Here is a 12624-nt window from a genome sequence, read left to right on the forward strand (position 1 = left end):
CTCAGGCAGATAATAAAGTACAGGGAAACCTGGAATGCTGCAATTCATGGGGTCCCAGGGAGTTAGACATGACATGGTGACTGAACAACAACCGTAGGAACATATATATTGATAATTACCTTAAATGTAAATGGATTACATGCACCAACCAAAAGGCATAGACTGGCTGAGTGGATACAAAGATAAGACATATATGTAAGCTGTCTACAAGAGACCCACATCAGAACTAAGGACACACACACACAGAAAGTGACAGGATGGAAAAAAGGTATTCCACGCAAATGGAAAATAAAAGAAATCTGGTGTAACAATATGCACATCACATGATAGACTTTAAGACAAAGACATAAGAGACAAAGAAGGACACTACATAATGATCAAGGGATAAATCCAAAAAGAAGATATAATAATCGCAAATATATATATGCACCCAATATAGGAGCACCTCAACATGTAAAGCAAATACTAACAACCTTAAACAGAGAAATAGACAGTAACACAATAAGAGTGAGGGACTTTAATAACCCACTTTCATCAATGAACATATCATTCAGACAGAAAACTAATACAGAAACAAGAGCCTTATTGACTCAGAGAATGAACTTACAGTTGCCAGGCTTGGGAGAATGGGGGAAAGGGATAGTTAAGATGTTTGGGATGGACATGTACACACTGTTATATTTTAAATTGGATGACCAGCAAGATTCTACTGTATAGCACAGAGAAATCTGCTTAATGCTATTGAAAGCCTGAATGGGAGGAGAGTTAGGGGAAGAATTAATATATGTTTATGAATGGGTGAGTCCCTTTTCTGTCCACCTGAAATTATCACAAGATTGTTAATCATCAATTATATGCCAATATAATAAAATAAAAAGATTAAAAAAACATAGTATGTTCTTTGACATTCACCTTAATAATTTGTATATTTTTTTGATCTCCTTAGGCAAAGGCAACAGAAGCAGAGAAACAAATGGGACCCAACTGAACTAAAAAGAATTTACATAGCAAAGGAAACCATGGTCAAAACACAAAAGCAATGTGGAAGAAGATATCTGTAAAGGGGTTAATATCCAAAATATATAAAGAACTTATACAACTCAATAGAAAAACCCACCAATTCAGTTAAAATATGGGCATAGGACCTGAATAGTGCTCCCCTGGTGGCTCAGTTGTAAGGAATGCACCTGCAATGCAAGAGACATGGGTTCTATCTCTGCGTCAGGAAGATCCCTTGGAGAAGGAAATGGCACCCACTTCAGTATTCTTGCCTGGGAAATCCAATGGACAGAAGGGCCTGGCAGGCTACAGTCTATAAGAGTAACTTATAGAGTAACGCTGTAAGAGTGGGACATGACTTGGCAACTAAACAACAGCAACAACAACAAGGACCTGAATAGACATTTTCCCAAAGGCATACAGAGAGACAAGAAATACATGAAAAGGCACGAAACATTACTAATCATCAGGGAAATGCAAATCAAAACCGCAGTGAGGTATTATCTCACATCCGTCAGAATGGCTATTTTCAAAGAGACCAAAGAGGGTAAAACAATGACAGTAAAAACACGGGCTGGTCCGGATGCAGAGAAAAGAAACTGTAGTAAACTCTTAGTGGAAATTGGTTTTGTACATGAAAAACAGTATGGAGTTTCGTAAAACAAAAAAATTAAAATACCATACAATCCAACAGTTCCACTCCTAGATATTTATCTGAAGAAAAGGAAAACACTGCTTCAAAGAGATATAGGTACCCCAATGTTTATTGCAGCATTATTTAAAATAGCTAAGATATGGGCTTCTCTGGTGGCTCAGATGGTAAAGAAACTGCCTGCAGTGCGGAAGACCTGGGTTTGATCACTGGGTTGGGAAGATCCCCTGGAGAAGAAATGACAACCCACTCCAGTATTCTTGCCTGGAGAATTGCATGAACAGAGGAGCCTGGGAAGCTAGAGTCCATGGGATTGCCAAGAGTCAGACATGACTGAGAGACTAAGACTGAGATATGGAGGCAACCTAAGTACCCACCATTAGATGGATGTATATAGACGTGAGATACATGTATGTTAGTTGTGTATTTTATATATATATATATATATATATATATATATATATATATATATATATGACAATATTAGCCACAAAAAAATGGAATCTTGCTGTTTGCAAGAACATGGGTAGACCTGGAGAGCATATTGGTTCATGCATTTTGAAATGAATCAGAGAAAAACAAATAGCATATGCTTCTACTTGTATGTGGAATCTAAAAATAAAACAAACAAAGGTGAGAAAAACAGAGATATACTCACAGATTCAGACTAGTGGTTACTAGATCGGAGAAGGATATGGAAATCACCAAATGGGTGAAGGGGATTAAGAGGTACAAACCACCAGGGGTATAATAAAATAGATAAGCCACAGAGATGTAATAGTGCAGCACAGGGAGTATAGTCAGTATTGTCTAATAACTTTGTATGGTGTGTAATTTATAAAAATATTGAATTATTATGTTTTACATGTGAAACTAATGCAATGTTTGTAAGTAGGTATACAGAAAATCATAAATGTTATGCAACACTTAAAACACGATATAGGAGCAAATACAGCACTAGATATCAATGCCAAAATGACCCAGATAATGTAGTTAGGAGATAAGCACCTCAGAGCAGCTAATATAAAAAGATCAATGATTTAAAAGAGAATATAATCACAATAGCTAGAAAGTTTCCTTTAGTCAGAATATGTTTTAGCAATTGTGAAACAAATTTTTGTGCTTCAGGGCTCGAGCATATAAGAAAGCAGTTCATAAATGCAAGCTGTATTTTGCCATAAAATGATCACTATAAGTTCATGTTTTAAAAGCAGAGATACAACAAGTGGATATAGAAATAAATATGTGATACTTGTATGTTCTACCTTTGTTCACTGAGAAGACTTAGAGATCATGAAAAACAGTAGAAATGGGCACAACTGGTGCTGAGATGTTTGTTTTCTAAGTACTCTTCTCTGATAAAGGGCAGCTGGAAATTCCTTTGTTTATTTAGAGAAATAGCTGAATCCACAGCAAGGGTAAAAAAGAAAATATAATAAGTGTCCTAGGATGTCTGTTTTTTTTGTGCTAGAGAAATTTGTAAGTTTTTAAAGTATCATACAGACTTTTGAAAAAAACATTGTGGCCAGTTAAAGTAAACTCTCACTAGCCAAAACTGAGACAATTTGAGAAAGTAAGCATTAAAATAAATGATAGTAATTAATTAATTATTAAATAATTAAATAAATAACAATTAATTTATTAATAAATAAATAATTTATTAATAATTCTACACTATTGAGTCAAGTAACAATTGCTGAGTCTGAACTGATATAGACAAATACAGAAATAAACAAGCAGGAGGGAATACTTCTTTCTACAATACATTTTTAGCTTAAAGACAGGCAATAATGGAATTAGAAAATTATCAGTGAACTTTAAAACTAGAGGGCAAAAGTTTGAAGAACAGAATATGCCTATAGTCTCAGTATTAACTCCCCCCCAAATTATGCATTAGACACAAAGGGAAAGAGTAACTTTACAATTGAGAGACCTAAAGAAAATTAACTTTACCAAATAGTTTAACCTAACATATCCCACACAGAGAGAAATTGGGATGTACCCTTTGAAAATCACACTTGATGGTACAACACCACTTTAGTGGCAAGGATGACAAAATTTATAACACGAATCTAACTAACTATCAAACCCAGTTTGAGAAAAATTTTACAAAATAATTGGCCTGTAGTATTTTTTAAAAAAGTAAAAATAACAAATAAAACAAAGAAAATGTTCTAGATTAAAGTTTAAAAATACATTATGACTAATGCAAACATGGGACTCTAGATTTGCTCCTGAACAAAGCAAAGAACTGTAAATACTTTATTGAGATAATGAATGAAGTTTTATTGTGAATTTTGATGACTACAATATAGCCATTAAAAAATTTTGTCCCCAAGAAAGACACAATGGTTTATTTAAGGATAATGAAGCATACTATCCAATTTACATTCAAATGGTTTAGGAAAATAATTTTGAAAGGAGGAAAGGAGAGGAGAATTTGAAAAACAGAAGGACAAAGCAACTGGGCAAAATGCAAGCCACTGGCAAATATGAGTAAAGGTTATATGAGAAATCTTCTTGCTATTCATGCAAACAAATTTTTTTTATAGAATTTTAATTTTAGATATCAAACCATGTTTGAAATAGCATAAAAATATCACAGTAACATTCTAGTTCTAATATATACATATAATAATCATAGTAATTAGAACTTCCCAGATGGTGCTAATGGTAAAGAACCTGCTTGCCAATGCAGGAGACATAAGAGACTTGGATTTGATCCCTGGGTGGGGAAGATCCCCTGGAGGAGGGCATGGCTACCTACTCCAGTATTCTTGCCTGGAGAATTCCATGGACAGGGGAGCCTGGTGGGCTACAGTCCAGGGTGACGAAGAGTCGGACATGACTACAGTGACATAGCAGGCACATAGTAATTAACAATTAACACTCATATTGTGCATACTGCGTGTCAGCCCCATTCTAGGTGTGTTTATTAGAGTATCTAAATTCCATACTGGCACAAGCCCAGTGATGTTAGTGAAACCGGTATTCATGTTTTACACCTCAGGAACGTGAGGCACATGTCCAAAGCCACAGCAGTAGGTAACCATCGGGATTAGTTCTTGAAACCAAGATGGCTGCCTATAGAGCACATGTTCTTAAACACAGTGCTTTACTTCCTGGATAGCAGAAATTCATGCACTTTTATTAGATCACTAAACCATGGCTATCGTTTGTAAAATTAAAGTGATAGCATGCAAAAATGAAAATTACCTTTCTAACTAACGGGGAATTAATGTACCTATAGGTAAATGAAATGCTCTGTGGGACAGTACAAGTGAGAGCTCGGATGTGTGAGAAAGGTAAGTACAGACATTCTGTACTTATTTATAGTTTGGTTAAATATAGTCTTAGTTCATGATAAAGTGACATTTTGCTTACGTATAAAGTAAATTATCTCATGGTATTTTCAAATTTAAGACAATAAATAACATTTCTCAGATAGATTTCCTGGAACATACTCAGAGGTACATGGTGTGAACCCAGTAGGAGTTACGCCACAGTTCCCAGACAGATCGTTCATAGAATTAAGCCTCTGGAAACACTCTGCAGGAGCATAAGATGTGCCTGAAAAAAACAGTGTGTGGTTAGTCATACTGCTGCTGCATTTAAAATAATTAATGAGTACATTTATTCTGAGATTGCCTAAAATATTGTACAACATAAGAGCATAATACAAAATTGAAAATAAAATAGTTTTAATTAAAGTTACACACACAAAAAACACTTCAGTGAAATATTTAAATATTGAAAGCATCTTGTCTACTACCCAAACAGATACCTTAGGATTAACCACAGTATGCAGTTTATCTTCTAACTTGTAGTAAGTCTGAAACATATATGTATATAAGAAACATTTTAAACAAATAACTGACTTATTGGTCAATAGTGTTTCTGTGTAAATGTGTTTTCAAGACAAATCATTAAAATGACATCTTTTGTTTTCATCCTTCTTTCCCCAGACCAAAAAATCTTGGAATCACAACTGATTTATTTTCATATTTACTATCCAATCCACACACATTATGTGCTTAATTCTCATAGGATTCTATCTACTTAAAAAGCAGTTTATCATTACTCTAATGGGAAGATTAAGCCAAAAACCTTTGATTTAACCACAAAGAAATATGAGAACATAAAAGGAGCCTCAGCATCAGGATCTCAGTTGTAAGTCCTAGAGGCAGTAGTAAACTGCGAAAAAGCAATGATTTTCATCCCAGAGGTCATTTGCAAACCTAGTTCTGTGTGAGAGGATCAAAATTATAAGCTTACCCAGGGGAAACAGAACATAAAGAAGGCCAAATTTGGAGGATCATTTACTATAGTGATAAAATTAGAGACTTGGGGGGCCTCAACATATAGTACAGTCCCCTCTTAAGACATTTTCCTGCTTCTAAACATGTGAATCTGGTCCCATCACTTCATGGGAAATAGATGGGGAAACAGTGGAAACAGTGTCAGACTATTTTTTTGGACTCCAAAATCACTGCAGATGGTGACTGCAGTCATGAAATTAAAAGATGCTTACTCCTTGGAAGGAAAGTTATGACCAACCTAGATAGCGTATTAAAAAGCAGAGACATTACTTTGCCAATAAAAGTCCGTCTAGTTAAGGCTATGGTTTTTCCAGAGTCATGTATAGATGTGACAGTTGGACTGTGAAGAAAGCTGAGCTCCGAAGAATTGATGCTTTTGAACTGTGCTGTTGAAGAAGACTCTTGAGAGTCCCTTGGACTACAAGGAGGTCCAACCAGTCCATCCTAAAGGAGATCAGTCCTAGGTGTTCATTGGAAGGACTGATGCTGAAGCTGAAAATCCAATACTTTGGCTACCTCATGCGAAGAATTGACTCATTGGAAAAGACCCTAATGCTGGGAGGGATTGAGGGCAGGAGGAGAAGGGGACGACAGAGGATGAGATGGCTGGATGGCATCACTGACTTGATGGACCTGAGCTTGGGTAAACTCCGGGAGTTGGTGATGGACAGGGAGGCCTGGCGTGCTGCAGTTCATGGGGTCGCAAAGAGTCGGACACGATTGAGCGACTGAATTGAAGTGAAACATGTAAAGAGAAGGAAATTAAAATATAAATAAATGACTTCCAGAAAGCAGAGCATTATTTGTCTGCAGTTTCTGCACTGTGGTTACATACATACAATCTCTCAATTGAAAGTCCTGGAGAGTTATGCCCTAGAAATAAGAGTGAACTAGATATAGAGTGAACTTAACAAAAACTCTAACAGAACCTTAACAATTTTGGTTTCTAATTCAATTAAAGTGATTGGTCTCTTTCTTCATATACTTAGCAGAAGAAAAAGATGGATGTATTCATACAAGATGTAGTGTTTATATGAGAAGCATTTAAACTGAAAACACAGTTTCTGTAAGTAAAAAATGTAGATGAAGACAGAGAAAAAAACTTTTGACTAACAATATGTCTTTATATAAAGCATTCAAGAAAAAATATAAAACAAAGACATCTACATATGTTAAAATAATTACAAGAACCAAGGTATGTGTACACTAAAATTAATTATAGAGATATAAATCTTTAAGAAGGCAGAGCATCAAAAATAAATACATTGAGATAATTATGGAGAGACAAACAAATATAATTTGAAATTTAGAAATCTGTATAATAGTACAGTGTTTACACCACAGTCACAAGACACTTAGGAACACTAAGCAGAACTACAGGTTCACAAACACACATTCAAATATATAATATGGAGACTGATAAAAACCAAAGACCAAAAAAATCTTCATGGCTTAAAGAGAAAAGAGATACAATATGATAGATTTTTCTTCAGAAATATGCAAGTCATATAACTATGGAGTAATCTTTTTAAAATGCTGATGGAAATAGAGGTTCCATTTCAAGATGGTGAAGTACACACAGAAAAATCTTGAACTCGCAACTTTTCACAAACACATCAAATCTACAGCTACATATGGAACAATTTCTAGTGAAGAAAAGCTAAAAACTGGTGGAATGACCACTTTACACTGAGCAAACAAGAGAAAGGCCACACTGAAGCAGGTAGGAAAGGCTGAGACACACTCTTGCCATAAACTCACCCTAGCACACCAATCCCACAATTGGGAGGGAACTCAAAACCAAGAGTTCCTCCCTGAGGCAGTGAAGTATTTGACTCACATCAGGTGCCACAGCTTTTAAATCCTGTAGCTGAAAGATGAGCCCCTGAAAGCTCCAACATTGATAACAAACAGGCTCATGTCTATGAGACCTACAAGGCTGTAGAGAATTGTGAAATGCTTCTGATGGCCAGTGTGGTTTATGCTCAAGGTTCCCACAAGACTGTAACTAAGGGAGAAAGAGTTCTTAACTGGCTACAATATCCAGGGCAGGACAAAAGGGAACAGTTAGAGGAGCCCAGTCCTTCTGTAAGAGAGGCCTGTGAGCTTACCTCAGGAGCTGTGTCCTGAGGGTCAGGCTTCTGATTAAACAGGGACCTGCTGGGATCCTTCACTGAAACTTTGGAGGGTGAGCGCTATCTTTCGGTTCTCAACCTGCCACACCTCAGAGTGCCAGAATTTTCTGGAAGCGAGCTTTCACATACATCTTAGGCTCTGGCTTTTTACATGTGGTGCTCTCATTTGTGTGGCTTCTTCCCAGGGACATTCCTTGGTCATCTGATTCTAGTGACCAGAGGCACTTGCATTCCTGGGTCCCATGGAATGGTAATGAGAAATGGAATATTTCCTGCTGTATAAGTAACTAGAGATATCACAGTCTTCGGGGATTGCAGCCCTCCAATGTGAGCAGGTGAACCTTGAGGGAACTCAGGAAGGAGAATACCTGAGATCTAGCGGTCATCAGACTACAGCTGTACCCTATAGTAAGCCCCAGGGAAGCTCACGATGTCAAAGACACAGAACACTGGCTCCAGATAGCTGAGGTGCATATCAAAGGAATGATTTCAGTGAGCCCAGACTCTTGCATCTTCCCATACACAGAAAAGTGCTAAATTCATTAACTTGGGTTATCTGGTTTTCTTTAATTAACAATAATCTTTTGATATTTGGTTTTCCTGTCACTGCAAAAGTTCCATGTAACCTGGCTCCTTCCCTCGCCTCTTTGGGGTAGTTTTCTCAGGGTTACTTGAGACTCTCTCTCTTGAGCTTGAAGCCCTAAAAATTCCAACCGAATAAAACAAAACTCTCAATTTTTAGGTTGTGGATGTTTTTAAAGTCAACAGTAATAATGGGAGAGAGTTTCTAGCCAGTTAATGGCCCTAGAACACAGCACAGATAACTGGCTGAAATGCACACTCAGTCTTGCTGTGAAAGAGACCTTTGTTTATCTGGAAGCTCTGGCTTGAAGGGATGGCATCAGATTTGGGTGAGATTCTGTTTCTCTGATGGAATCCTGGTGGATACAGTTCTTAAGACAGAGGGCTTTGTGATGTTTTACCTTGGAGATATTCTCATCTTTCTTCAGCAGCATGGTAGCCAAAAGCCTTACAGCTAATGAAGAGGTCTGGCCTATTTTGAGCTTTGTTAAAAGCAACAAAGCGTAGTCAGACAATTATTCAAACTTTTACTTACTTAGAAAATCTCTATTCTGGGGGTGTTTTTCTAAGAGGAGTGTGAAAAAGCTGGCATGAAACTCAACATTCAAAACACAAAAACCATGGCATCGGGTCCCATCACTTCATGGCAAATAGAAGGAGAAAAAGTGGAAGCAGTGACAGATTTAATTTTCTTGGGCTCCAAAATCACTGCAGTCAGTGACTGCAGCTGTGAAGTTAAAAGACACTTGCTCCTTGGAAGGAAAGCTATGACAAACCTAGATAGAGTATCAAAAAGCAGAGACATCACTTTGCCAGCAAAGGTCTGTATAGTAAAAGCTATGATTTTTCCAGTAGTCAAGTACACATGTGAGAGCTGGACCATAAAGAAGGCTGAGTGCTGAAGAATTGATGTTTTCAAATTGTAGTGCCAGAGAAGACTCTCGAGTGTCCTTTGAACTGCAAAGAGATCAAATCAGTCAATCCTAAAGGAAATCAACTCTGAATATTCTTACAGAGACTGGTGCTGGCCACCTGATGTGAAGAGCTGATTCATTGGAAAACACACTGATGCTGGGAAAGATTGAAGGCAAAAGGAAAAGAGGGCAGTAGAGGATGAGATGGTTAGACAGCATCACCGACTCAGTGGACATGAATCTGAGCAAACCTCTGGAGATAGTGAAGGACAGGGACGCTGCAGTCCATGGGGCTGCAAAGATATGAAAGCAATATAGCGACTGAAAAACAACAAGAAAAAGAGCTCAGCTCAGTGGGAAAAAGAGCCTCACACCTAGGGAAATACTGAAATAATAGCAATATGACAGCAACACTGCAGCAGTTGAGGCAAACAAGAGCCTTCTGGGAATTTAAAAGGAAACTTTGGAGAACTAGATGATCATAAGGAATGTTGAAAAGCTCAAATACGCAACTGGATCTGAAAAGATGTACACATTCCAAGAACAATTCTAGGAAAGAGAAGTCCCCAGTCACTCCTCTGGATTATATTTAAGTTCTGAACTAGCAAGAAGTGAAAGCTATGCCTGTCTTGCAAACCACCTTGAAGCTTGAAACTGTCCCTTGGCATTGTGGATAGAAAATAAACAGTCAAAGCATTGAAGAGTATCTGACAGGTTTCAGCTTGGCACTAAATTGTGCTAATTAGGAGTTATCCCTGGGAAGCCTGACTTAAAAATAAAAAGAATTTGGGGAGATTAAAAGTTAAAAGAAAATTTAAAAAAATTAAAAGAAAAAGAAAAAACTAGCAAAGAGCTCAGTGGCTGCATGTAGTACAGAATACAGAACCTGAAAATTTAGTCCAGGAAAGTCACTAAACAAATAGTCAGTAAGACAATAAGAACAACAAAAACCCTTGGAGAAATCTGAATCAAAATTGTTAAAATATATTGTCTAAAATTTCTAAAAATTAAAAAGCTTTAAAAAATAATTTTACATGACATGCAAAAAAATGAAAGTATGCTACATACCTAGAAAAAAAAAAAGCCAATGGGAAATATCCTCACAGATCTCAAATTTTGAATCCAGTACACAAAGACTTAAAATAGCTATTACAGATATGTTAAAATTACCAGAGGAAACCATTTCTTAAAAACTAAATGGGAAATGCTAATATAGACTTTTAAATAAAAAAAAGGGAACCAAATAGAAATTCTGAACTGAAAACTATTTTAACTAAAATGAAAGACTTCACTACAGAAATTTTAAAATCAATAGATTTAATCTCGCAGGCTTTATTGACCTAAAGATAGACCAGTGGAGTTTATCCAGTATGAGGAAAGAAAGAAAATCAAATAATGAAAAGTAAAGAGAGCTTAATGGATCAGTGGGGCAACATCAAGCATATGAAATATTGGCACATAGGGATTCCAAAAATGAGGAAAAAATAGAAAAGGGTGGTGAAATATTTTAAGAAATGACTGAAAACTTTTCATATTTAATGATGTATCTATATCTATCTACATATTTACAAAAAGGTTTAAAAAAATACACATAGAATAATCGTAAAGAAATCCACAGATCAAGGTCAAACTGATTACACTCTTTATTAGGGACGAGGGAAGCCAGGTGACAGAATTTTGAAAGGAAAAGGCTAAAGATTCTATATTCAGCTAAACTCTCCTAAAAAAATTAGGAGAAATTGTAGCATTCCAAGACAAACACAATGAGAAACACCTTTAGCAAACCTTTCCAGTAAGATCTACTAAAGTGCATCCTTAAGGCTGAAATCAAAGGACAGGAGGAGGTAACTAGGATCCACATGAAGTAACACTTCATGCTAATATAGTCAACTATCAAATAAAGTAAAAGAAAATATAATAGGTAGTGCAAATATATTTATTGTTTGGACTTTCTTCTGTAGATTTTAAAAGACCATTGCATAAAAACAATTATTATAAAACTTTGTCATTTAGACTTAGGTGAAGATACTTGCCAGAAACAGAACATAAGCTAAGTTTTGGTTTACTGTTGAAATGAAATCAATATTAATTGAATGTCTTAAGATAGTAATTGTAACACCCAAGCAAACCATTCAGAAATAACTAAATACATACAGTAAAATAAATCACAGAGAGATTGAACTATTACACTAGAAAATCTCTATTCAACACAGATGTTATTGAGGAACAGAAGGTAAAATAAAATATTGAAAACACATAGTAAAATAGCAATTGGAACTGCTACCTTATATGAGTAAGCACTGCAATCAAAAAGAAGCGATTGGCAGAATAAATCACAAAACATGATGCAACTATATGAAGGTTGGAACAGTCAGGCAGATTGGGCAAGACAGAGATCGCCTAAGTACAACCAGGCAATTCTATGAGCCAAGGCTGTTTTATTCTGGATTCACCTTGTTATCTTGGGTGTGACCCTTGTACTGATTCAGAACCTTGCAGTATTTATCTTCTCTTCACTGAAAGCTTGCTAGGGATAAATACATACTCTTTAGTCCTCAGAATAGCTTCCTAGCCTACCAACAAAGGCACTTCTAAATGTAGCAAAATCTTCTAGAGGAAGACTAAGAACTTTTAAGGGAAAATTCCTCTACCATTTGGTCTTTGATCATCTTGTGGCTGTACAAAAATTCATAATGCCTTTCTAATTTTTTAAATTGAATTCACCAAGTTTCTGAGCAGCTGCCGAGTTCCAAGGATGAGGATACCTCAAAGAAAAATAGTCTATGATTTTGACAGCTCCCTCTCCTTAAATTCCAACTGCTAAAACTTTTCTATTTGATCTCTTTTTTTGTTTTCCTTGAAGATCTCTGCTAAGCCAAGACTGATCTTCAACATTCAGAAGCTGCATATGGCCGTAGGAACATAAATAGCTGTCAGTTGTTCCCTAAGATAGGCAAAGTTTCTCTGCTATAGAGATTTTTAAATTTGTTGTCATTGGTTTCACTATATTCTACAGCCTTTAA

The 12624-nt window shown here is 36.3% G+C and overlaps 1 protein-coding gene across 2 annotated transcripts in view; it reads right to left on the reverse strand.

The window, feature by feature from the left end:
• LOC109553350 (disintegrin and metalloproteinase domain-containing protein 2) overlaps nucleotides 1-12624 on the reverse strand; it is a 102803-nt gene that overhangs the window by 25417 nt on the left and 64762 nt on the right. For both annotated transcript variants that reach the window (XM_070781459.1, XM_070781458.1), the window contains one exon: nucleotides 5116-5221. In XM_070781459.1, the coding sequence (XP_070637560.1) occupies nucleotides 5116-5221 (106 nt within the window). The remainder of the gene's footprint in view (nucleotides 1-5115; nucleotides 5222-12624) is intronic.

This window comes from Bos indicus, chromosome 27, assembly GCF_029378745.1.
Source record: "Bos indicus isolate NIAB-ARS_2022 breed Sahiwal x Tharparkar chromosome 27, NIAB-ARS_B.indTharparkar_mat_pri_1.0, whole genome shotgun sequence".
NCBI classification, from domain to species: Eukaryota; Metazoa; Chordata; class Mammalia; order Artiodactyla; family Bovidae; genus Bos; species Bos indicus.